Here is a 24,642-nt window from a genome sequence, read left to right as displayed (position 1 = left end):
CATTGTATCATTCTCTTCCTCTAGGGGTCACAATAGCACTCCTGTTTCTGTATGTGGAGGGTAAGCGGATCTCTACCAGTCTCCCATTCCAAATATAACATACGAGAGGGATGCTGGGTGTTACAGATCTGCTGACGCGGAGGAATTAGAAGGTTTGGTGTGGGAATAAGGTGTGAGGACGGGGCACATGAGGACTGTACAGCTCTGGGTAGGTGGCGGGGTGCTGATACCTGATGCCCCAGTGCCATTTATCCCTTGGTTCTCCACTTGTGCTTTTCATCCTCACACTATAGCGGCACCATATACCATGGCGTGTCCAGTTCCAGACCTCCCAAGTCAGGGCACACCGCTGCTCCCGGGGGCTCTTTAAAAGCGGTGTGCCGGGGGCCCTGTTTTTGTCCCTGTGTCTCATAATGACATCAGCTTGCTGGCCGCTGAGATCTGATCCCCTCCTGAAGTCTCGGCCCGATGGGCATACTTCCCCCGCTAAGTCACAGCACACCTTCCAAAACGGTTTCATGTGCCCGGGTCACACTGAGTCACCGCCGGCTCACAAGCTCAAAGTAGATAGAACTGGATGACCTTTACCGGGATAAAGCGCAGGGTGGACAATTACTGGACAAACTCAGCGGTGAACATGGCTGGCAATGCCTCCCTCCTCCTGACATCAGTTTCCTGAGGTTTCAATCAGACACAGAAAGCCTGAAAGCAGGTACCGCACCCTATAGCTAACCCCGGTGTTCTGGGAATCCCCTGCCACATATAAATGTCTGCAGCTCATTCACCAGCATTTACCAGTTTCGGACTGACCCTGTACCTGATCCAGATTGGGCCATACCTGCGATATCGCACATCTCAGCATCAGTCGCATTAGCCAGGGCTTCCTCCAACTCCGGCTCCAGCGTGATCTGCTCCTCCTTGGGGATTTCACGTTTTGGGTTTTTGGGGATGAACGGCTTTCCTGTGGAGGAGGGAAAGAGGATTCATCGTATTTTTTAAATAGCACATTGGTGAAAGTGTTACTATCACAAAAATGCTACGTTTCACTTTAGAAATTTAACCTCTAGGGGGCGCTGGTTTTAAATCACTTTATACGCAGAGTTCCTTTCAAACCATATAAGGAATAAACTATTTCCAAGCCACGCCCATATAAATTTGCAACAAATCAGGACGCACCTACTCCTGATCATGAAACAATCACATGCACCAATTGCCCCAGACTAGGCTGTGATTGGCCAGCTGACATCCCAGGGGTCTTGTAATTGGCTCCTGATCATGTGATCACTATAATAGGTCATAGTGATCATTTTATAGGGGAACAACAATAAAGCGTTGTCACAGTATGCCAGAAAGGACCTTCATGGCAGGATCACCAGGGAATATTAAAATAAATCTGCACAGGATTTATACTTTGGAAGAGTATTTATGATGTTTTTTCCCGTAGGAAATTAAAATCGTAAATCTGCTGCCACCCGCCGCTGTAGGAGCACCGGCAGTGTAGTGGAGAAAATTTAGCCCGCAGCTGCCCACGTCCATCACTGTGAAGGGCGGCGGGGGAAGGAGCCTTAAAGTGACAGTGGCAGATTTTTTCTTTTCTCCTATTACTAATCATTAAAACAAATATCTGTACTGTAGTCATGTGACTGCCCTTCTCCAAGCTCATTGGTCGTAACTTGTTCCTTTTTTGCAAAAAAAATATCTTTATCTTGGCATCTCAGCTTTGTCTATTGAACCCGCTGTTTTATTACGTATTTATGGGATGATTGTAAATTGAAAAAAATAAATCAAAAATGTAAATTGTGTTATGGATCGGATGAAAAGAAAAAGTAAATTGATGGTTCCTCTGTGGCGGTCGGACACGCCCATGCTTAATCTAAAGTAGAGCTGATTGGAGAGATCTGGTTGTGACTGGGTGGAGCTGATCTATGCATAGAGGCTGCTGCTTTTCTACTCCTTTTAAGTGCTTCTGGAATATATTTGGGGGTTAAACCTAGGCGAAGGAATGTACCCCATCACCCCATCCCACGACCTCATCCTGTACCTTTTTTTTCTCCAGTAAATGGCACAAGGTCTTCCCTCTCCTTGGCATTGATGGCCTCCTGCTCCAGGTGCTGCAGAAGCGCATCTCGATCGAGGGGCCCGGTGGGGGATTTCTTAGTTTGGTCTTTCTGACGCATTCCCGCCGGGAGCATGATGTTCTAAAGGAAGAAAAAACGAATGGTGGTCATGCTGCAAGGACGGCTGATGGAATCTGATTGGTGCTGCTATGGATGAAGCCAACACATACAATGGCATTGTACAATCCACCAATAACTAAACATCTCATCCTATTGGAGGAATTGTATCGGTAGATTGTCATATATGAAACTTTTAACTGGCCGACTTCCGACGATCAGTGTTGGGTATTGGAGGGTCAGCTGACCTACCAAATTCTCATAGGTCTGGGATTTCCAGCTAGTTTGGCTCCGCCCCCTTGCATGTGTCTAGGTTATTTAGGACTCATTTATTGATTTTCAGGAAGTCTACTAATATTGGAAGTTCCGGGGTCCAATGGTTTGCGGCACCCCAACATTAAAAGAACTTATTGGCTCTCCAGTGCCACCTACAGGCAGAGAGAAGTCACTACACCTGTACTTGGTCAAGTTAAATATTACTTCTGACTTTTGGTTTAGTTGTTTAGGAGTGCAGGAGAACAAATCAAAGGTCTGGTCTGTGCAAGAACTGATATCTCAGTTTTAGGTCAGCAGTTGGTAGATTAAGTAACAAGATTTTTCTTTGTGATTGACTATTTTGTCATTTCTACTCTCCTGATTATCATGGTGCCGTACCTCCGGGTCCATTTCTTGCAGCTCTAGGTCCAGCTGGGCCAGCTCCTCCTCGGACATCCCCCGCATAATCTCATCCTCGTCTATGTCCCGGTACTTCTCCAGCTCCTTCTGGTAAGACATGGTGATGGTGGAGGTAGGAGCACCTCTCAGCCCCTTCTGGAGGAAGAAGAGAGAAATCATAACCGGAGGGCACAGTCACAGCTTTATTTATACATTTCTCCACATGTAGTCACCTTCTAAGAGGGGCCACAATGATACACTGTTTCGGGTCAGTGACAACCCGATACTGGGGCCCCAGAACAATGACACCTGGACACTAGGGCCCCCAATTCAATAACACCCTGATCCTTGGCCCCTCAAATCAATAACACCAGGAGGATGGGGCCCCAGAACAATAACACCCTGATCCTAGGGGCCCCATATCACTAACACCCAGACACTAGAGGTCCCAGAACAATGACACCCTGATCCTAGGGGTCCCAGAACAATAACAACCGGACAATGGGGCCCCAGGACAATGACACCCAGGCACTTGGGGCCCCAGAACAATGATACTCAGACACTAGGGCCCAAGATCAATACCGCCCATACACTGGGGCTGAAAACAATAAACTCTGAACACTGGGGGCCCCAGAATAATGACACCCGGACACATGGGGGCCCCAAAACAATGACACCCTGATCCTAGGGGTCCCAGAACAATAACACCCGGACAATGGTGCCCCAGGACAATGACACCCAGACACTTGGGGCCCCAGAACAATGATACTCAGACACTAGGGCCCAAGATCAATAACACTCATACACTGGGGGCTGAAAACAATAAACTCTGAACACTGGGGGCCCCAGAATAATGACACCCGGACACATTGGGGCCCCAGAACCATGACACCCTGATCCCAGTGGCCCCAGAAAAATGAAACCTGGACACTAGGAGCCCCAGAACAATGACACTCTGATAGTTGGGGCCCCAATCAATGAAACACTGACACTTGGAGGTCCCTGAACATTGACACACTGAACAGTGCAGTATAACATCAGTATATGATGTTCCCCCTCTCGCTATACATAAGAGGCAGAAGTGTAACGCAGAAGTTGTGTTGGGAACCTCCTGCTCTTATCACCTTGTGACACATTTATAACTGACACTGACAGCCGGCGGCCCCGGGTCCCCCCCTTCACCACCTCAGATCTGCACCACCCTTCGCTCTTTATAGAGAACACATACAGATATATATATACCATGATTTGTGTATTTATAACACGTCACCCCTACAAATCTCCCCTCGTTCCCCATATTACACAAACACTGAGGAAACCAACTCAGAATAAACCTGCAGCATGCTGAAGATTGGAGATATAACTTGCAGCTTCCTAGCATGGGAAGTCATATGTGTGCAGGAAATTCCTTCCTATTACAATCTGAAACCATTACTCGATCTGTGACCCCTTTGTGCAGATTTCCCCACACTTCCTGTCCCGGTGACACCCGTACAAAAAGCGTCAGGTTGTTCCAGGACACAGAATACAAAGTTTTGCCCTGTGTATATTGAATGTCCCCTTCCCAATCATGTGATTGGCTGACTGCTGTCCTTAGGACTCTGCAAGTCAGTTCTTGATTGGTCAGGCTCCTCCCCCTTTTTGTGTTCCCCCCGAAGCCCCTATTTATTGTACAGTGCTACATAATAAGTTGGCGCTATGCTAATAAAACCAAATGCTGAGATATCTGCAAACGCTAGCCAATCACAATGCAATATTAGATAATTAGTCCAAAAGAGAGCTTTTTTATTGATCATCCAATTCTTGATCAATTCCTTCCAAATTTTTTTATTGATCGATTGCTTATCATTCATATTGTACTGGGATGAGCTGTAGTAGCCAATCGCATCGATCGATTTCCATCGATTTGTTATATAGACAACAGAGAGAGAGAATCACACATGAGGATCATCCACAGCCAATAGGATGCCGGCATTGCAGCTCATTACCACCCCTGAGGTTGCTCAGGTGCTGATAATAAAAGACGACCAATCCCGTTAGGATGACACAAGTGGTGGTCACAATACGATAGAGAGAGAAACAAGGGGATTGGATAAAAAGTTTGGCATTGACAGAAGCACAAGACAGAAACCATCACAAATCACCTCAATTTTGAGCTCTTACCCAGAATCCACTTCTCTACACGAGGAGCCTCCGGAGGAACCGCTTAATATAAATTTATATTTTGCAAAACTGATATTGTTGTCACTTTGTTGTCACCGCCGTCCCGACTGACAAAGCTGTGCCAGACACCCTGACTCAGCTGGGAGCGTGAGAGCCCGGGAGATCACTATCTACACAGAATAACAAACAAGAGGACCTGTCTACATACATACCACCAGGGGGCAGAGTCCATACATACAGAATAAGAACATATACCGAGAATTACCCCCGGGGTACAGGACAAGAGAAGTAGTACTGTGCAGAGTCCATACATACAGGGGCCAGTAATCTAAGAAGTTTTTCTTTCTCGATTGGCTCAATAAACAAGAATCCTCAAGTGGGCGGAGTCAGGAATCTCAGGCCTTCGAAGAAGTAAGAGTTCCCAGGACACCAGGTAACCAATCACCAGAGAGAGTCGGAGGGACTGCCTGGGGTACACGAGAGACGCCACAAGGAAAGAAGTAACTGAGGGCCGATGGGCCCGGTGCCCTTTTTTTTTCTTTACAATATTATGTATTATGTGTCGTATTGTCAGAAGTAATGACAGGTCCTCCTTATTATCACACCAATCACTGCATTCCCTTGCTGATTTTTTTGTGTCGCTTTATGTTATTTTTGGAATATTTTTGTCTCTTTTACCCCCCCAGGATGATAAAAATACCCCCATACATTGCAGATCCCAGCAACCACCTGTTCCAGAGCAGGGCCCCGGGGGGCCGCGTTAAAAATAATCCGGCCAGACCCATGCAAGCTAAGAGACCACACAGAGGAAGGCGGGACGATGAGAGCGCTGCCCCCGGGGGAACCGTTAGAGAAAGCAGTCCCGCGCCGGGATTTACACCAGACAGGTCCCTGCGGAAGGCGACGGCTCTGCCATTAACTCTCCTTTAAAGAGAACCTGTCAGTAAGATTTCTATGTGTCAGGATAAAAAGCCATCATGTGACCCCGGTCATGTGACTCTGCCTAGGCTGGAATGATACACTCAGTCTGCTGCAGGCCGGAGGAAGCATTTTCTTAGTCTCCAGTAATCAGATGGTAATGTGTGGCAGTGGGACACATGGAGGGGGTGAATCTCAGAACACCGACCCCCAGCAGGGGCACAGGCAGCCATCAAAGCTGGGCGGGGTTCCAACCTAAGATTTGTCATCAATCCAAGATGGAATCGCACAATCTCTGTACCTGATGGCGGTGACCTATCCAATGAGAGGACAGGGACCCCCTCCCTGGGGCAGAAGCCTGGTGGGGAGGGGTTAAAACCTCCAACTGTGTCCCATTGAGGGGATTTCTCCTGACTTCCTGTCTTGGAGATGCAACAGGAAGTAGGATCCCTGCACAGCTTCCTAGACAGGTGTCCCCATTGGGAGTTGGATCTCCTTCACCGGTGACAACAGCAGCACATATAAAGGGTGACCCACGCCTCCCCCCCAGCCACCCAACCCTGCTAAAAAAAAAAATAAAACTGCAATTAAAACCCGAATGTGCACGGTGGAAACTTCCAATTCTTCAAAGCTTTGGACCATAGTGGGGGCATTAGATTGCAAGCTCCTGTGCATTGCTGGCTCTGTACAACGCCACATAATATGTGGACGATATATCAACACATTAGCAGTGATCACATGACGTTTTACGCTATCACTGCACGCTCCTGAATGCATGTGTTGTCACCAGAAGCCTATCACAGAGGTGATATTAGATTGTAAGCTTTGCAGCCTATCCCTTCCCCCGTCCCCCCCAAACTTTCCTCCAATCTCTGCCCCCACACGTGCACTCACCGATATGGTGGTGAACTCTCCGTGTACCCTGAACTGGGTTATTCCTGGCACCGGCCCCCCTCCTATTGGGTTACCATCCGCCCCTGCTCCATGTACAACACAAAGTTATATTCATGTTTTCCTGAAAACATTCACCCAAAATTCACCCGTTTACTTCCAATATAAAAAACAAAACTACGACTGTGCGCGGTGTCCGCGTATTGCCTCCTCTGGGGTATAAAGAAGGGCAATTAAATACATAGATGAACATAATGCAATAGATGAATGATTTGCAGAGAATTTGGGAACAAGGAGGAATAATTGGAGGGAATCGGGGGAGGGAACAAAGACAAATTTTGGTAAATTTTGGGAGATAAAATTGCAGCGGTGCTGGAGAAGTGCTTACCTTGTACCGTGCCTGCTGAGTAAAGGGATCTGGCTGGCGAGGGGGATACTTCAGCAAGGGGTGTGACTGGCTGTCAGTGGCATGCATCTGGTGCCCCCCCTCCTGCTTCAAGCCACCTCGTGGTCGGCTGGTGGAACTGCGTGCAGAATTGTTATCACCTGTTCAAAAAAATCATTAGCGCACGTGTTTTGATCGGTGTGTTAAAGGGACCGGGGCCGATATGTGATGGGAGGAGTCTCAGAGCTGTCGCATTTATGCTACATATTACACAACACAACTTTTATACTTTTCATATTTACCAACCCTCAAAAAAATAAGTTGCATACGATTGGTTAGCTGTTCACATGTCACCTGATTCATCAGATCAGATTTTAAATGGCTGGTGGCCTTAGAAGTGTCCACCTATGAGGAAGCAGTCACAGGGACACACTATTTATTTTGTATATATGTTAAACAGGATTTTTTTTAATAGCATCCTCAGACCAAAACTGTAGAAAAAAAACCCTCCCCCGAACATCAGGTCCATAAATATGCGGAACAAGTGTGCATGTCAATGGAGCCCGAGGGGAGATGTTTGTTTAGCTGCCCCAGTCGCACCTGTCTGTGGGGAGGTGGGTGGGGTAAGGTGCAGAGGTGGTGGGGGAGGGGGGGGGGGAGAGTTGGTTGTCAAATTTGCAGGAAAACGTCACATAAATGGCCCCAACTATTGATAACAATGCACATCACTCCGGGTTTTTTAAAGCTCTCCAAGACTGAGAAAGATAAGCTATGATTGGAGAACCTGGGCGATCCAGCAAACCTGGAATGGATTTTTAAAAATTTGCTATTTGTTAGCAAGTGTTTTTAATCCTGGCCCAGATCCGTTCCAGGTTTGCTGGGTCAACCAGGTTCTCCCATGATAGTCTTGGAGAGCTTGAATAAGGTGAGTGAGTGATACCATGGCATGCTGTACATTATAATGATTCACAGGTGAATACCTGCAGCAGGGGGCTGATCTGAGTGAACAGACAAAAACTGCCCCGGTATCGGGATGTGTTGGGGCAAAATCTAGAATGAAACAAAAAGGCAAAATGAGTAGAAAAAGTGAATGTTTATTATTGAGTACAACAGGGAATTCATCGGATGAGAGGAGAAATCCTGCAGCATGAGAATATTAAATGATGAGCACATGACAGGCAAGACAATCGTTCTGCTATTGTCGTCCTTATATACGGGGGCAGCATTAGTCTTTATTGTCACCTGATGATCCAGCCAGTAAAACACTTCCTGTCCTAAGGTGACAACACTCCCTGTGCTGTATCTATAGAGAAATGGAGTTGTCAGCTTGAAAGTGGAGGAGCTTAGGACCAAAGAACTGTAAGATAAGAACGGATGGGGGGCAGTAAGTCATCGGGTAGCTGCAGAATCCTCACCATCAGAAATTTGCACATGGAGCTTTTAACGTGCCGGTGTTACTTTAGGGGCGTGTCCATGCAGAGCTGAAGGCGGAGTCAGAGATCAGCCTGGGCGGGTCAGTCCTGACAGTATCAGATGCTAAAGATTCCTTAATTGGTGTTGTTCTGTATGAAGTCACAATGGCTGTTCCTGGGGCTGTGATACAAGCAGCAGCTATGGCGGCTCAGCGGCTGGCAGGCCCGGAAACCACCAGAATGAACCGAAAGAGCGCAGACTGTCACTGCCATATCTGATGATGAGCAATGGCCTCCCTATACTCTGGGAGTATTAATGTGATCCCTATGATCCCCAAAGTGATACCATATTGAGGTATATTGAAGTAACAAGAGCAGAACAACCACCAGGGGGCGATCTTACCATTGAAATCCACAATGAACCTTAATACACATGAGCAAAACCAATTTTGCACTGGACCGACTTGTCCCATTCGTAATCGATCGATCGCTTCCAATCACAGCTTACCTACCCCCATATCGCCTGATGATTCCCCTTCACTGTCCTGGTGGAGTGAAGACTGACTCGTGGGGGGGCCCTACAGAACTCGCAATAATTGCACCTATACAGAAATGCCTACACATTGTACAACCACACCCACTACAATCTGAGCTGCCATTGGTCCTTTCTTCTAATGCAATCCCAGCATAACTTTTTTTTGTCAAACTTGATCTTGAAACAAAGCACACATAATACAAAAGTCCAAAATGATAGGAAAAAAAAAAAAAAAAGACCAATCAGTGATCAGCTAAGGAAATCCAGGTCATCTATTGACCAATGGCATGTTATGTAACTGGAGCGCTCTGTTTGATAACAATCTTCTGTCGGGTGTTGCGCTGGGCAGAGTCAGGGGTGGACGTGGCCGGGCCCATGGTGGCAGCCATGGCGGCATTGGGTAGGCCGTGAGCGGTTATGTATTTCTTGTAAGCCTCGCGGATGATCTTAAAGGCCCTGGCGTTGTAATAGGGGATGTCAGTGATGGGGTCCCGGTACTGGGCCGGTTTGTGTGTCACTGGGCAGATCTCCCGGACCGGCAGCTTGGCTTTGCTTTTGGAGAAGATTTCGTCAAAGTTATCGTCGTCGGAGAAAGTAATGAAAGTGCGGGAGCATTTGCCTGTAGGGGGTGCCGTAGAGGAATCCCCGTTCTGCTCTTGCTCCAACCTACAAGAATAATTTTATTTTAGGGTTGGTTACGTATAAATCCCCAGCACCAGGTTAGGGGCAGAGACACGCAAATAACGATTGCTGACACTCACCCCTCCACATCAACATTTTCCTCCTTCACATTCAGCTCGGTAATGAATGGCATGGTCATGGAGTGGTAGCGGATAGTCGGTCCTACGCAGCGCCTCTTCTTCTGCACTTGTTTCTTCCTGTCAGCCTCCAGGCGCTCGTAATTCTCTGGCATGATAAAAGCAGGACTATTAGGAAACAAAAACAAAGGTGCCCTGCAGCAAAGGATTCTGGGAATAAATAACGCAAATCTAGGGATGGATGAGAACCGGGAGGACATTAGAGTGTCAGCTCCTCTGTACAGAGACTGAAGGGACTGGCTCAGTGCTCTCTGTACAGTACTGTGGTATATGTCAGAGCTATATAAATGTATATTATTGCTGAAATAACACCTCTTTGGTGCAGAAACTGATGTGATAGCTTCCCAGTTGAATAAAGAGCACCACCATTCGGATCATACAGATTTAGAATTACCTAGTGATCGGATGTTAATCTCCTCTGTGATTTTGGCTTCCTCCAGCAGCTCCTCCTGTGTGAGTGGCCGGTCAAGATGGGGACCTTTCTTCTTGCGGGACTGGACCTGGCGCTCCTGCATGCGTAGGAAGGTCTGCCGGGTGTGCTCCGTGGTGGACTGGCGCATCTGCTTCCGACCTGATGAGGAAAGAAGTACAGAAGAATAACTAGGCTGCTGTGCGGGGCCTCAGCTAGGAACAACACTGCACACAGCTCGTAAATAAAAAGAATGTGGACCCAACTCTAAATAACAGGGTTTAGGTGCCTGAAGGATACCATGGATACATAGTTACATAGTAGGTTAGGTTGAAAAAAAGACATGTCTATCATGTTCAGCCACTAGGGAAATAAACATATCTCAGATTTAAAAGCCTATGAACATAGTGATCCAGAGGAAGGCAAAGAAAACCCAGGTACAATTTGCTCCAACAGGGATAAAATTCTTCCTGCTTCCATGAGACAATCGGATGTTCCCTGGATCAGTAGTCTGTTATCTTTACTATAAATCCTTAATCCCCAGTTATATTCTGTGCTTCTAGAAATCATCCAGCTTTTTCTTATAGCAATCTATAGTAGTTGCTGAAACTACTTCCTGAGGGAGCCGATTCCACATTTTCACAGACCTTACAGTGAAGAATCCCTTCCTTATCCCGAGCTTAAACTTCTTTTCCTCCAGACGCAAAGAGCGCCCCCTTGTGCTTTGTAATGATCTTACAGTGAATACTGGGGAAGAGAGTTCTCTATATGGACCATTTATATCATATTTATATTTATATTCATATCCCCCCTTATAAGTCTCTTCTCAAGTGAGAATAGATTCAGTTCAGCTAATCTCTCCTCATCGCTGAACTCCTCCATTCCTTTTATTAGTTTAGTTGCCCTTCTCTGCACTCTCTCCAAATCCAACATACAATGAAATGTCAGACATTCTTCTCTTCTAAGCCTGGAATATCACTTTTCTGTTCCAGCATGGCCGCCCTGATCTCAGATTGTACACCTGACATTACCAGGTCCATGTGATAACACTTACTATCCACACTGTCCTCTGTAGACTCCTGTGGAGGGGGCTTCTCGGGGCGGCTCTTGGGTGCACTGGTTGATGCTGCATCTGGTTTGGGTTTGGGTTTAGGTTTGAGAAGCTTGATTGGCTCCTGTAAACAGACACAAAAAAAAGTTTCCTCAATTTCAACTGAAGACAAAATATTCAAAAGGTCTCTCCTCGAGCTGTACTAATGATCTGGATGAGTGTGTTTGTTTAGATCTGTGGTGAAGCAGAGGAATAACTTTCTAGTCTTCCTCTTACCTGTACCCCAACTATAAACCAACTCACCTGGCCAATCCAAAAAAGATTCCTCCAGCAGGGACAGAGAGCCTTCACTGGGGCCCGTCACTGGCCAGACTACTCAGAAGCAACACTAAACCCTACAAGGCCAGGTGATGCCCCTTCTGCCTGATCACTATTTATTACATACATTCACCTGTCCCTGCTCTATCGTGGGCACCCCCATCTTCTTATTTTCCAGGTTCCAGTCTTTTTTGGCCGGGTCGGCATGACAGAAGGTTTTCCCTGGCAGCCCCTGAGCTATGTAGTGGGTATGGGAGCGATCAGGCAAACCTATTTAATGTACAGCACTGCCTATATTTTGGGGCTATATAAATCCTGTTTATTATTAATAAGAAGAATGATTATTGCAGAAAGGAAGTCACATGACCCTCTGTGTGATAAATCACCGCCTGGTGTATATTTTATTTCTGCTTTAAATATTCAGGCAAATACATTCATCCAAAATTCTTGTGGTCACCTTATGGGGTAAGGAAAAAATTAGTAACCCAGTAGCCAATAAAGGCATTTTCTATTTCAGACAATCCCTTCCATGTGCTGGCGGCTCGCTGGGTGCTATGGGGTTCTATAATATCAGTACAAAAAAACCTGAAAAAGTGGCCTGAAAAGTTCTGCAATTTATGATGACAGAATAAACATGTGACGGGTCAATCTACCCGGCACAGAAATCCAGACAGAGGTTGTCTCTCTTCCGATCCCCTGTGGTTTCCTGGATTTGGTTCTGATCTCCCTATGGATGGAGGTGACTCAGGAATCCGATCCCCCCTATCCCTGTACCTTATATGCCTTGGTCACCACCCTGCGCTTCTTTTTTGGTTCGTCCTCCTCGTGGTCGCTGGTTGGCTCCTCCCCCTCGTCAATGTCAAAGTCGGAGTCCACTTCATCCTCGCTTTCTGAGCGATCCTCGTTATATTCCTCATCACCGGATTCCTAGAAAGGGACAAATTCTGCATTAGTTGTGAGCCAATAAGATCGTAGATTTGCGCTTTCACATGGGGTAAGTCACATGATCCGCCATACCTGGAAGTACCGGGCCTTGTCAGTCCCATTGGGGTATCAAAGAATACACCCCCACCCCATTTACTGTTCTCCTCCAAATGCTCCCCCCATACAGTCCCCCTTGAAATACCCCAGGCAGTGGGCCAGTGGGGCCCTGTAAATGCCCCTCCCTTGTTTTTACCCTTAGTGGCCCTGTAAATGACCCCCACACCTCATTAAACCCTCCGTAGGTAGTTTTATAGAAGTCATCCTCCTCTTCCCGGTCCAGCAGGCCGGACATGCGGTTCCCCGCCGTCTTCCTCGGCGCCCTGCTCCCCGCCAGGCTCATCTTGCCCCGCTTCTGTGTGATCGGCCAGCGGCTAAGCGCGTCTGCGGAACAGACCAGAGCCAACGAGCGCCGATACCACCAATCGCAGCTCCCGGCCCGAACCAGGGGAAAAGGCTTCAGCCAATAGGAAGGGACGGCGCACTCTTCAGGCGGAAGACTAGAATGCCAACCAAGCGACGTCGCTTTTGCCAATCACATCATGGCCGCCCTGATTATTAATTTTTATAGTAAATAGTGTTTGTGTATATTTATTAATTTGAAACAAAATTGTCATTGAAAAAACTAATTTTAAGTTAAATTATTCACCTAAATTTATATTGCTCCATATTACTTTAGTGATCCCTGTCTCAGATTTCCAGCAGCAGCACCCTTTGGTATTAAAGTATTAGGAATATCAATAATAATAATAATAATAATCAGGATTTATTTAGTGCCAACATTTTACACAGCGCTGTACAGTAAGTAGGATTTGCAAATGACTTACGAATACAGACAGAGACACAGGAGAGTACTCTGCCCTGAAGAGCTTACAATCTAAGTATCACACAATAGGAGGTAATAATATTAAAATAAATATAATTATACCCTACTGGGAAGGTTTGGGGTTCCATGTTGCTGGTATTTGGGATCTATATTATATATTATTCCACATCCATTTGTGATCAGGAAAAAGTATTGTGCACCTAAAAGGTACAGTGGGGTCCACAAAATGATCTACGGGGCCCCATCACAGGGCATTCTTGTGCCCTATAGGCACCCAGGCAATGCATCTTCTCAGCACATTGCAGGATCTTAATACCTGGGCTGCACCATAATAAAATGTGGGGGTAGCCAAGCTGGAATGGCTGCACATTTTTATTTTGTGAGATCAATGAAGGATGGAGTAAAATCTGACTCAGGAAACACAAGACAGGCCTTGTGATTGGTACCCTAATAATTCCCATTTTCAGCCATTTGGTTTGCCTGGGTTGAATAATTAGATCAACTTCTGAATGGAAGGTCATTCAGCTGCTTTTTTTATGGAAATTCTGTGCAAGTTCAATAACATAAAATGCAAGGGCACAGTCATAACAACATTAAAATACAAAATATTTTATTGAAGATTGGCAATCAATCAGTATGTACACAAGGGATCTCATATATACAAAGCTCTCAGTCAGGTTGTCATCGCCATGTATGGTCCGCGCTCCTCTCTTCTGTTATGCTGCAGTAATGGATGGACGGGACCGCTCTGTGATCATAACACCAAATCAGAACCAGGTGACCCATATGTTTATAGCCAATGTCAGCTGGTGAGGAGCAGGGTCATGTGATGCATATATTATAGAGGACATGCCATCTCCAATGTTTCAAATTCCATCTGACCCCATCCCCTCCCCCCTGGGCATATACTGGTTATGGGACAGCTGTTGTAAAATATAACAAAAAGGTATCTACAATTTATACCTGGATAACTGGGCACTGACTTTTATAATAACTGACATTGTTTTCTCCTTTGCTACAATTCAATACTCCTATAATTCTACAGTCTGTACTTCCTAAAGACAGCCTGGAATTTCTCACAGTGGGATGCCCAATGGTGAATTATGCCTGTGGAATGCAAGTAGAAACTTCTATGTGCAGTCTGCACTTAATGCATGACAGGGTGACAACATAGGAGCACAAACTTAGGACAGGAAAAAAACATTGTCACCTTGTTAAAGGAAGTTCTAGAAGGAGGATCTTTATGGTGGGTTCAACAGGGATTTTTTTAATGAAAGCTGCAGATTTAAAGATCAAACATGATATTTAAAATAGACTGAACAATTTGGAGATCTCTTAGATTGCAAGCTCTTCAGGGCAGGGTCCTCCTCCTGTGTCACTGTGTAATATGCTGGCGCTATATAAACCCTGTATAATAATTGGCCATAGATCTGCTTTAACACTAGGGGTAGCAGGTAGGCAGGTGATGAGATTGACAGGTTCTCTTTATTATATATTATTATTAATTCAGTTCTGGAGGGGTGCCTTGTGTATGTGTCAGAGGCTGCATGGTGTGACACCTCCACCCCGACCATGATGACAGTGTCACTCTTCATAGTATCTTCACTTTCAGCAGTTGTCCACAGCTGAAGCCAGTTTACCGCTGATACATAAAGTATAAACCAGCAGCTGACTTACGCTGCCATCACCAAGTATTAAGGCGGAAGTTCTCAGTAATAGCGCTCACAATGCTGTGTGCAATGGAACATGTGGGTAACAACATGGCGACCCTTTCAGTCCTCCAGGATCTCGGCAAACATCTTTCGCCGTTTGTTCTCAGACTGCTGATGGGCCTCCCAGTCTTTCCTCCGCTTTGTAAAGTGTGTGAGAGCAAAGTTCCTGACAATGTGATGTCCGATGGGATCGTTCTGCAGCTCACGGAGCCTTTCAACTGCGTGAGAGAAAGAAAAGTCACTCACATGATCAATGTTTAAACCTCATCTGACCCCATAAAGAACAGAAGAACTGCGTCACACAATGGAACCAGACCTCAGCTCACTCCTAGCTGTAGTGACAGAGCAGTGTTTATCAACCAGAGGTTGCTGGGGGAAATTTAGACCTCTTAGGTCAGTGTAACTGACACCAAGTATCATTTTGGCTATCTGTGACAATTATTCCCAATGGCCAGCAATGTAAGAGGAATTCTTCCCACTGACCACCACACTAATATACTGTGAGCTGTGGATATAGGAATTATAGCAAGGGTAGGTACCTAGAAGACCTGAAATTTATTTCAAAGGTTAAAAAGGTTGAGAAATGCTGTAAAAATAAATCTCATTAGCAGATACAAGCACTAGGCGCTTACCTTTAAACAGATGACAAAATAATGGAAAACCTTACCAATATAATTCTATGTACCTGCATTCCCCCTCCTCTGTCCCTGACTGTATCTGTCTGTCATTTGCAACCCCTATTTGATGTACAGCGCTGCCCATTAGGTTAGCATGATATAAATTCTGGAGGATGATAAATGGACCTAAAAAGGCAAGGGGTCACCCCGCTGTAGCTTACAATACAGTTGTTGTTGAGCCCGGGTTATACGGTTGCTGGGTTCATTCTGGACGCCGCATTTTTGTAGCAATTATCAACCATCGATTGCTTGTCTATTCTTTACAGTGATTGTAAGTTATATAATGTACTTTTTGGTACCAGCCACAAATTCTACAAACGACATAAACTAGTACCCAAAAAGTGCAGATTCAGATGTCTCAAACATGCTTTTGGTGATGTAACCCTATAAGTGCACTGCCTGAGAAGATGTTGGGGGTGACACCCTAAAGCTTGCCCTGAAAATGTAACATTCTCAAAAATCAAATCTCATACAAGTCCTTACCTAACTTCTGTGCAATCTCCTCTTTAACTCCCATGGTGGATACATTCCAGATACGGTCCAGGACTCGGCTTCCAAATTTATTGCGTGCCAAATCCACAACGTGGGCCTGCAGAAAAAAAAAGGAGCGTTAGGTATTTGTCGGGTCTGGAGTAACAAGACTAATCTGTATAGAGCAATCAATCAGATCCATCCATTCATCTTCTGATGTGCACTGGAAACATAAGGCATGATCTGATTGGTCCATATAGACCAAGAAGATCTTTCCACGCCTATAGTTTTATCATGTAAGTAGCCAGAACCCAAGCTGGTTAACCCAGGAGGCCTTCCTTTGTTACACAATTGTCATGTTTTTGTGTTTATAAAATAAAGCTTTTTCCTATCTCAGGGTTGCCGATCTTCTCCAGCCCACTCTTTTCTACATGCACTCCCTCTATGAGGGATTCAGAATCCCTGCCCAATATACTTTGGGGGGGGGCTGGGGGGAGGTTTCTATGTGTGTTTTTCTGTTGTCCCTTGGGACCACACAAGCTATAGGCTGTACATTTCCTCTTTGCTTACCCTTAATTTTCGCAGCACTTTCTTTCTTTGCTTCTCCGTTACAGTATCGCTGGTTAGCAGGGCATCAAACACATGGCTGCCCGCCTGGCTACAAGCTACTGTACGAAGGTCATCTTCTGGCATGTTCCCCAAACTTTGCAGAGCCAGGGAAGGGTCCTCGAAGTGCAGGAAGTGCTGGACCAGTATGGAGCCGTGATAGTTCACTGACTGCAGCTTGGCTTCTGCGTTCTCCTAAGGAAACACATATCAGGAGAAGGTCAATTTAACACAATTTGTCCCCCATTTCTGAAAATATTTGCATTACCAAGACCCTTTTCAGTCGTATCCCTTCTCTGCCACAATGCCGTACTTAATACTGGTCCAGATACCAAAATGGAACCTTATCCAATTTCATGGGAGACTTCAGATTTTGTCAAAAATGCATTGCGCTCAGACGAATGTGCTGCCCTTAGAAATTGAATTCTAGTTGTTCGAAATTTAATGCCGGCTGGGACCTGATTGGTGTTTATAGGTGAGACAACCACCCCCGTATTACCCGTATGTATAGCAATTTGGCAGATAAGAATAAGCAGTGTGATGGCTTAATATTTGCTGCTGCTCCCTCACTGTTCTATCACAATGTAGTGCTGGGGAGGTGAACAGGAATTCTTTCTTAATTTAGGAAACAAAAACCAAAGTCAGCAAGCTTGTTGTGCTGGAGTTCTTGAAAGTGTAGTGTTCTCCCCGGCCTCTTAGATGGGCCCACCACCCAGCACTTTTCAGTAACCACCTGGCTGTTTTTGGGTCTTTTTGAAGAGTTGGGTCACAATACAGTGGCTGCCACCCACCTACAATTTCTTCTCACCCACCTTAAAAAAATGTCTTCTACAAATATAGTGGCTTCTACAAATATATTCACTTACAGTGTGCTCTGATGGTTTCTCTTCTTCTTCAATCTTGTAATAAATCTCATAAGTCAACAGCGAGAGGAAGAGCGGAATGCAGGTGATACGGCGGGAAGCCGGAGTATTACAATGAAATGCCTGTGGAAGGATTAAAAGGATTTAACTTCAGCAACCTCAAAGGAAGCAGATTAAGCCAGGCTTGTGAGACACTCACCTCCATCAGGTTTGTTACCAGTTCTGCCTGGCGGCAGGAAAGCTTCTTGCAAGATTCTGCCAGGCTGGTAATGAGGCCCATGTGACCTTTAGCCAATATATCCTCCATGGCAGGGGACAGCTCATCAAACAACGTGGAGAACTGGGAAGATCCAAAAATGAAAATCAATGGGGAAGATTAAACTTAGTTAAGTACTACTGAAATGCAAGCTAGCATACAGGGTAAGGGAAAGGTCTATTTTGAATACACACTGTTCTCCCCAGACCCTGAAGGCTGGGCGCACCAACCAGCACTTTTCAGTAACCACCCGGCTGTTCTTGGATGGCTACTGAAAAGTTGGGTGACAATACAGGAGGTGCCACCCACCTACACCTTCTTCCCACCAGGAACACTGAATACATTATGGAATTTTTCTATGTAGCCATCACAGGACGGCACTGATAGAGAAGGGAAGTCTAAGACCCACTAACCAGCTTTTTGGTCTGGGTGGCCCGGATCAGCCTCTGTACAGTGTAGTTGGCGATGGGGTGGACACTCAGCATATGTAGCTGGCCTTGGAAGTGGCTGTAATAGAGAGAACGAAGTTGCTTCTTGTCACTGACTTCCAGGATTCTCTCCAGAAGGCGGCTGCTGGTCTCATCCTTCAGGAACACCAGAAGGGAGCTGAAGGATAAAACAAAATATAACAATGTTAATGCATTGAGAACTCTCTCTGCTTTGCTGCAGCATGAGCTAATAGGAGAAATGAAGAGAGAGAAATAAAGGAAAATATAAAATATAATCCTCCATTCTCATACCTGCTGTCAGCAGACACATTTCGGGATGAGAGGTACTTTATGACATCATTACACAATGCAGCGCATGTAGGTGGCAACTTCCTGTGCAGGACCTGCAAGGCGACCTGCATCCCCACACTGGCGACTTTATTGGTGGCAAATACTAAAATAGAAGGAAAAAGCTTCATAAGTCTGAGGTAATGGAAAGGGGAAGAAAAAAGAAGAAAGGGGGAATCAAGAATGGGGAGAAAGGAGAGAGTAAGAGAGAGGGGAGAGAAGAATGAGCACTGGACTGAAGGCAAGGAAACAAAGAGGGAGAGGAAACAGAGAAGAATGAGCACTGGACAGGCGAAGAGAGTGGAATGAGCATGGAAGAGGGAGTGGAGGAAAGAGAAGAATTACAAACTACAAATAGGAAGAATGAATGAGGATAAAGCGAGAAGAGAAAAATTAGCACAAGACGTGGGAAGGGGGGGAGCACCAGACAGCAGCAGGAAAGGGGAGAAAAGGAGAGGGAGGATAAAGAAAACAAGAATGAGCAGAAAGGAAGAGAGGGAGAGGAGAGAGGAATGGGAACCAGACTGCTGCAAGTGAAGAACAGAGGAGTAATAGGAATGCAAAGAAAAAAAAAGGAGAAGCGGGGAAAACAGAAAGAAGAATGAATGCCGGAATGAAGAGTAGAGAATAAGAGAGGGGGAGAGAAGATTATTAATGTAAACCATTATGAGCTGGAGCATGGAAAGCAAAAGAAAACGAGAGAGGAGCAGTGAGAGAGAAGAAGAGAAAATGGGACAGGACAGGAGTGAGACCAGGGCAGGGAGAAGGTAGAGGGAGGACAATGAGCAGAAAAAATGAGCACAGAGCTAGAGGGAGAGGAGAAAAGATTTAGCACGGGTCTGTTGCAGGGAGTGAAGAGCAGAGGGAGGGGAAATCAGAATGAGCACCAGAGCAGGGAATGCTGAGGGGAGAAGGAAGAATGAGCACTGGGCTGGGTTAGGGAGAATGAAATTGTGTGGGATGAAACAAAAGCACCAAACTACAGCAAAACATAGCAGCCGGGAACTCACCTCCAATGTTTTCACAAAACAATCCACTCAGATCCTGCAGCTGGGTCAGAAAAGATTCTGGGACATCAAATTCTGAACTCACTGCAAAAACAAAATGTATATGAGAAAGTGAAGAATGGAAAATGATAAAACGAGAAGGGAAACCACAGCAAAGAAGAGAGCGAGTGAAAAGCAAGCAAGTGAAAGAAAGACAGAGACAGAGAGAGCAGAGGAATATGATAGAGAAGGGCTATAGAAGTAGAGAGGATTTATACTGAGAGATGACAGAAGCTGCCATTGCTGCACTCCTGCTCATTGCCTGGATGTAAAGCTGATCCTTTGGTGTCAGCATTCTCAGTCACACACAGGACACCAGCATGCAGGTTGTATGATAATGAGTTGACCACTGGAGCTGCATCCTCATTCTGGGTCAGTGATTTAGAAAGTATGAAAGGCTGAGGATCAGAACACCAACCAGGATCTTTAGACCCTGGAATGGCAGCTTCCATCATCTCACAGTGTTATACTTTAAACCCAGCACTGTGTTTTTGGTACCTGCTGGCCCCGAGGCTCCCTTCTTATTGGTCTCCAGGTTCAGGATGGTCCCGCTCAGCACTTGGAACAAAGTCCGTACAATATAACTGCCATGTGTGTTCTGATTGTATAGTAAAAATTTTCCCTTGACTTCTGCACACAAACTCATTATCAGCTCCTCCAGATCAGCTCCTGGTTCTTCATCTTTCTCCTTCTCCTCCTCCTCCTCCTCCTCTTCCGTCTTCTCTTTGCTCTGAAAACGGGGATATTGAAGCAGTGATGTCTGTATGACATGTGCCCCACTGCGGTGCCAGCACACCTCCTGCCAGTGCCCACTCAGCACCTTCAGGAGCTGGCAGAGCTGGGAGGAAGCGGCTACAGCAAGGAGCTTCTGCATGACCAGACTGCCTGACATATCGGTAGCCAGAGCCAACTCGTTCCCCGTCACCTCGTTAAAGACGTTCCGGACAAACAGACCTGTGGGGATACAGAGGTGACATTAATCTCATCTATCAGTCGCATCAAAGAATTCTTTGGGGTTTTCAAGCAAGTATGTGATGAATCTGCTTTCCATCCTGTTAAGGACTTGCAGTCCTCAATGCACAGAACGGCACTGATCAATATCTGTATATATAACTGTATCCATTTAACGTGCAGATCCCAATGGGACCATTAGACCCTGCATGTCCTCAGTATTCCAGGTCAAGTTATGATAGGCTGGGTTGATCTGAAAGATTGAGGATATCTTATGGTGCAGAAGAGGAACTGTGGTGGATGTCATTTTTTAAAAAAAACCTTGGCAGCACAGTGGCTCCGAGGTTAGCACTCTGCCCTTTGCAGCGCTGGGTCCCAAGTTCAAATCTCAGCCAGGACTCTATCTGCATCCAGTTTGCAGGTTTTCCCTTTGTTTGTGTGGGGTTTCCTCCCACATTCCAAAAACATGCAGTTAGGTTAATTGGCTTACACCAAAAATTGTCCTTAGACTGTAATAATGACATATGATTATGGTAGGTACATTACATTGTGAGGGACTGCTAGTGACAATACTATGGACTTTGTACAGCGCTGCGTATTATGTCAGCGCTATTAAAAAACTGTTATAATAAACTTCTAGGCAGAGGTTGGACTAAGTGGACACCCTTCAAGTCCAAGTCGAGTCCCAAGCCATTGACACCAAGTCCCAAGTCACCAAGAATTCTTTCAAGTCGAATCAAGTCACATTTATTAGGTTGTTTGCAAGTCATACTAAGTCTGTAATAACGCCTTCCTCCCCGCATTCCTTTCATTTTAAGTCCACTAAGTTCGCCTTTCTCCACTGGGAGCTGAAGGAGAAGGAAGTGAGGGTTCTGTAACACCGCCTTCCTTTCTGGCCGTTCAGCTGTCAGAGGAGAAAGGCGAACATAGTGGACTTAGAATGCAAGGAAGGCGGGGAAAAAGGCATTGTTACAGAACACTCACTGCAAGTCGAGTTGCAAGTCGTTTATTAGGTGACTTAAGTCGAAATCACGCGACTCAAGCTCTGCCTTTGGGGCAATAAATGGCACCTTGCACAATCAGACTATATTCCAGCTCCTCAAACAGGCCGGGAGCCAATAACAAGAGCCCTCCTCCCCCTTTTTATGAAATTAGGATTCGGTGAGGACTACAATCATATCATGGAATATAGATTAGTGAAATTCCTTACTTCTGTCTTCATCGGATTGGAAGCCTTGCTGGAGAGTCTCCCCCACCCTGCGGAAATACCCCACAGACTTGGGATCCAGGCGGGGGAGGGCATTTTCCGGCTGACTTTTCTTGGGATCAGCAGGTCGTGTCGGAGGGGGGTTGTCTGCTTTCTTCTGTTTCTTTGCTGGGCGGGAAGACTCAGAATTCTCTCCATCGGCCCGCTTGGTTCTTTTCTTGTCATTTCCTTTCGTTCTCTTCTCTGTTCCCATGGTGATCTAGGGACCCAGTTATTATTTCAAATCTATAAGACAGGAAGGGCCACAATTAAAAAAGAAGAACCAATAGTACAGGAGGGGCATTGATACATTTATACATTGATACAACATGCACACACTGGACTGGCAGACTTCTCCATTCCTTTATTACTATCCCAGCTGCTCCTCCAAACACAGGGGAGATTTGTACCCCGCTACACCCACTGCACCCCTCATACCTCTTCAGACCATCCAGGAACCGGGCACATGTGCTGCAGTCGCAGAGTGATGACATCACCCGATAACCCCGCCCCCTATGCCGGTGCTGGTGATATAACGTAACGCAGAAACCACATTCTTCTGACTTCAGAAAGCGCTGAGGGTTCCATAGAGAGACCTGAGACATCTTTTACTGCTTGCCGAAACAGTTCAGGCAGCAAAGACAGCTACTAAAGGACCCTAAGATTATTGCAGGCAGTCCTGGGGCAGCTTCTCGAGGACCCCAGGCAGAGCATGTGGCTGCTTGTAATAACTTTGTTCCAATTAATTCTCAATAATTATTAATAAATATTAATATTACTATTATTATTATTATTATTATTATTAATAAAGTATTTTTTGTGATGATCCCAGAATATTTGTTCTGTTTTAGACATTAACTCAGGAAAAAAAAAATTTTTTTATTTACTCTATTTTTAAGCCCCTTATGTGATGCAATACCCCAGGTGACAGGTTCTCTTTACGGAGACATCTGGGGTCTAATGAACCTCTGCATTCTGTTCAAGCCGATAAAGGAAAGATAGTATGGTGCTCCCAGGTGTTGTCACAAGGAGTGAATTAGGCGGAGATCAGACCGGAGGGGGTAAAGGAAGACGGTGACAACACTGTGCAGTTTAAGATGAAATAGGGAAAGATGGGTCACCGGTCTGTACTGCACTGAGACTCCTGCTAGGGGTCCCAGCACCATCCAGACAGGAGGCTGATGAAGACACATAATTAGGCTTTTTGTTTGCTGTACCTGACTGCCCACACTGGGCATTATTACTAATATTAATAAACAGGATTTGTATAGCACCAACATATTACGCAGCGCTGTACAATAAATAGTGGTTGCAATCGACACGCTGACACAGGAGGAGAGGAACCTGCCCAGTAGAGCTTACAATTCAAGAGGTGAGGGAAGTATTATTTATTAAAATGATCTCACTGGCTGTATATGCTGGGCATTGGGGTAACTGCAAGAGGCAACCATAGGGGGAGCCCATTGCACTCCCCTGCAAATTACATATTTGCAGCACTTGCATGAGCAGGATGGACATTCCATCCCCCAACAGTGGCTAGTCATATGGTGCTGCCCCCTTGTGGACATAAGACTTTCCATGTTTTGGGGGGGATTTGTAGGAAGTTATGCCCATGTCAGGTGAGAAGACCTGGCTCCAATTCATCCCTGAGGTGATCAGTAAGGTTGACATCGGACTCCACGCAGGACTCTCCAGATCCTTCACACTGCGTCTGTATGGATTTGGCTTTATGGATACAAGCATGGGTATGTTGGCACAGATGTACCTCCACTAAACTGTGATCACCACATTAGAACTCATTTATTTATGTTTTAGTATTCATAACACCTTCCTTGAAAACAATTGGAACACGCCACATACATGCATGCATTTGGCTCAAAATAGCAAGTCATGTGACCACATAACATTTGGCCATATATTTTATGCTAACCTAACACTGAGGACCAGAAATTGGAGGAAATACCCCATGCAGTTAGGAGGGGCATGTGACAGCTCTAGGCCAATCGTGTGAAACCTATCCTTCCCACCGCTCCTCTTCTGCTGCCTCTCGTAGTTCTCTTCATTGGCTTCCATTTCACCTTCAAAATTCAAGCCCCTGTGCTTTGCCTTCAAATCCTTCCACAGTTCTTGTCCCACTTACCTTTCTGACCCGATAGAATAATACTCCCCTACCCTCTCCACTCCTCCAATGACCTACTAATGACTTCTTCACTCATAACCTCATCACATGCACCGCTCCAAGACTTTCTAGGACTGACCCCACTCTCTCCCCGTCCATTTTAGCTTGCTCCTAATTTCTGTTCATTTAAAAGATCCCTCAAAACCCAACGCTTCAACCTCACCTACCCGTCTTCTTCTGTCTCTTAAAACCCTCACTACTTCCCTCCACTACATATCACCCTCCTATTGTGTGATAGTTCCCCAACCTCCTAGATTGTAAGCTCTTTGGGGCAGCATCCTCTCCTCCTCCTGAGTCAATGTATCTGTTTGTCATTTGTAACCC

At 45.8% G+C, this 24,642-nt stretch overlaps 3 protein-coding genes across 5 annotated transcripts in view; all 3 read right to left on the bottom strand.

Annotated features, from left to right (window-relative positions):
• Positions 1-7,290, bottom strand: part of TMOD4 (tropomodulin 4) — a 12,095-nt gene extending 4,805 nt beyond the window's left edge. Inside the window, exons 1-4 of one of the 2 annotated variants that reach the window (XM_072427887.1) lie at positions 7,189-7,290; positions 2,829-2,984; positions 2,042-2,198; positions 839-961 (exon numbers count right to left, since the gene is read on the bottom strand). In XM_072427887.1, coding sequence (XP_072283988.1) covers positions 839-961; positions 2,042-2,198; positions 2,829-2,984; positions 7,189-7,275 — 523 coding nt within the window. In that variant the 5' untranslated portion in view covers positions 7,276-7,290. Of the gene's footprint in view, positions 1-838; positions 962-2,041; positions 2,199-2,828; positions 2,985-4,991; positions 5,123-7,188 lie in introns of those variants that run through there. The other variant, XM_072427888.1, reaches the window with a different exon arrangement.
• A 969-nt stretch (positions 7,291-8,259) lies between these two features.
• VPS72 (vacuolar protein sorting 72 homolog) lies at positions 8,260-13,115 on the bottom strand. The gene is made up of 6 exons (XM_072427474.1): positions 12,936-13,115; positions 12,503-12,655; positions 11,414-11,534; positions 10,345-10,521; positions 9,894-10,038; positions 8,260-9,798 (listed from the first exon to the last, which is right to left on the bottom strand). Exons 1-6 carry the CDS (start codon positions 13,050-13,052, stop codon positions 9,423-9,425), a joined length of 1,089 nt encoding a protein of 362 aa, XP_072283575.1. The 5' UTR covers positions 13,053-13,115; the 3' UTR covers positions 8,260-9,422.
• A 1,013-nt stretch (positions 13,116-14,128) lies between these two features.
• On the bottom strand, positions 14,129-22,848 carry NOP9 (NOP9 nucleolar protein). Of its 2 annotated transcripts, none has more exons than XM_072427473.1 (11): positions 22,578-22,848; positions 22,104-22,385; positions 20,441-20,896; positions 19,907-19,987; positions 18,861-19,002; positions 18,534-18,726; positions 18,064-18,204; positions 17,868-17,987; positions 16,966-17,193; positions 16,408-16,513; positions 14,129-15,465 (listed from the first exon to the last, which is right to left on the bottom strand). In XM_072427473.1, the coding sequence occupies exons 2-11, from the start codon at positions 22,351-22,353 to the stop codon at positions 15,308-15,310; spliced, it is 1,875 nt and encodes a 624-aa protein (XP_072283574.1). In that variant the 5' UTR covers positions 22,354-22,385; positions 22,578-22,848; the 3' UTR covers positions 14,129-15,307. The 2 variants fall into 2 exon arrangements, with proteins under 2 accessions (XP_072283574.1, XP_072283573.1); XM_072427472.1 differs by having other exon boundaries at positions 16,966-17,196; positions 22,578-22,847.
• Between the last annotated feature and the right edge of the window lie 1,794 nt (positions 22,849-24,642).

The sequence above is a fragment of the Pyxicephalus adspersus genome, chromosome 12 (assembly GCF_032062135.1).
Source record: "Pyxicephalus adspersus chromosome 12, UCB_Pads_2.0, whole genome shotgun sequence".
NCBI classification, from domain to species: Eukaryota; Metazoa; Chordata; class Amphibia; order Anura; family Pyxicephalidae; genus Pyxicephalus; species Pyxicephalus adspersus.
The sequence above is the reverse complement of the archived record's forward strand: the minus strand, read 5'-3'. Positions and strand labels throughout refer to the sequence as shown.

Bases quoted from the DNA above. Each gene is read 5' to 3' on its own strand.
- NOP9 (XM_072427472.1), bottom strand. From the start codon at position 22,353: ATGGGAACAGAGAAGAGAACGAAAGGAAATGACAAGAAAAGAACCAAG. The intron at 19,988-20,440 runs GTACCAAAAACA...TTGTTTTTGCAG, and splicing joins GGGAGCCTCGGGGCCAGCAG to TGAGTTCAGAATTTGATGTC. The intron at 17,197-17,867 runs GTAAGTGAATAT...GTGTTTCCTTAG, and splicing joins AGAAACCATCAGAGCACACT to GAGAACGCAGAAGCCAAGCT.
- VPS72 (XM_072427474.1), bottom strand. From the start codon at position 13,052: ATGAGCCTGGCGGGGAGCAGGGCGCCGAGGAAGACGGCGGGGAACCGC. The intron at 10,039-10,344 runs GTAATTCTAAAT...TTATCATGCCAG, and splicing joins GATTAACATCCGATCACTAG to AGAATTACGAGCGCCTGGAG. The intron at 9,799-9,893 runs GTGAGTGTCAGC...TTATTCTTGTAG, and splicing joins GAAAATGTTGATGTGGAGGG to GTTGGAGCAAGAGCAGAACG.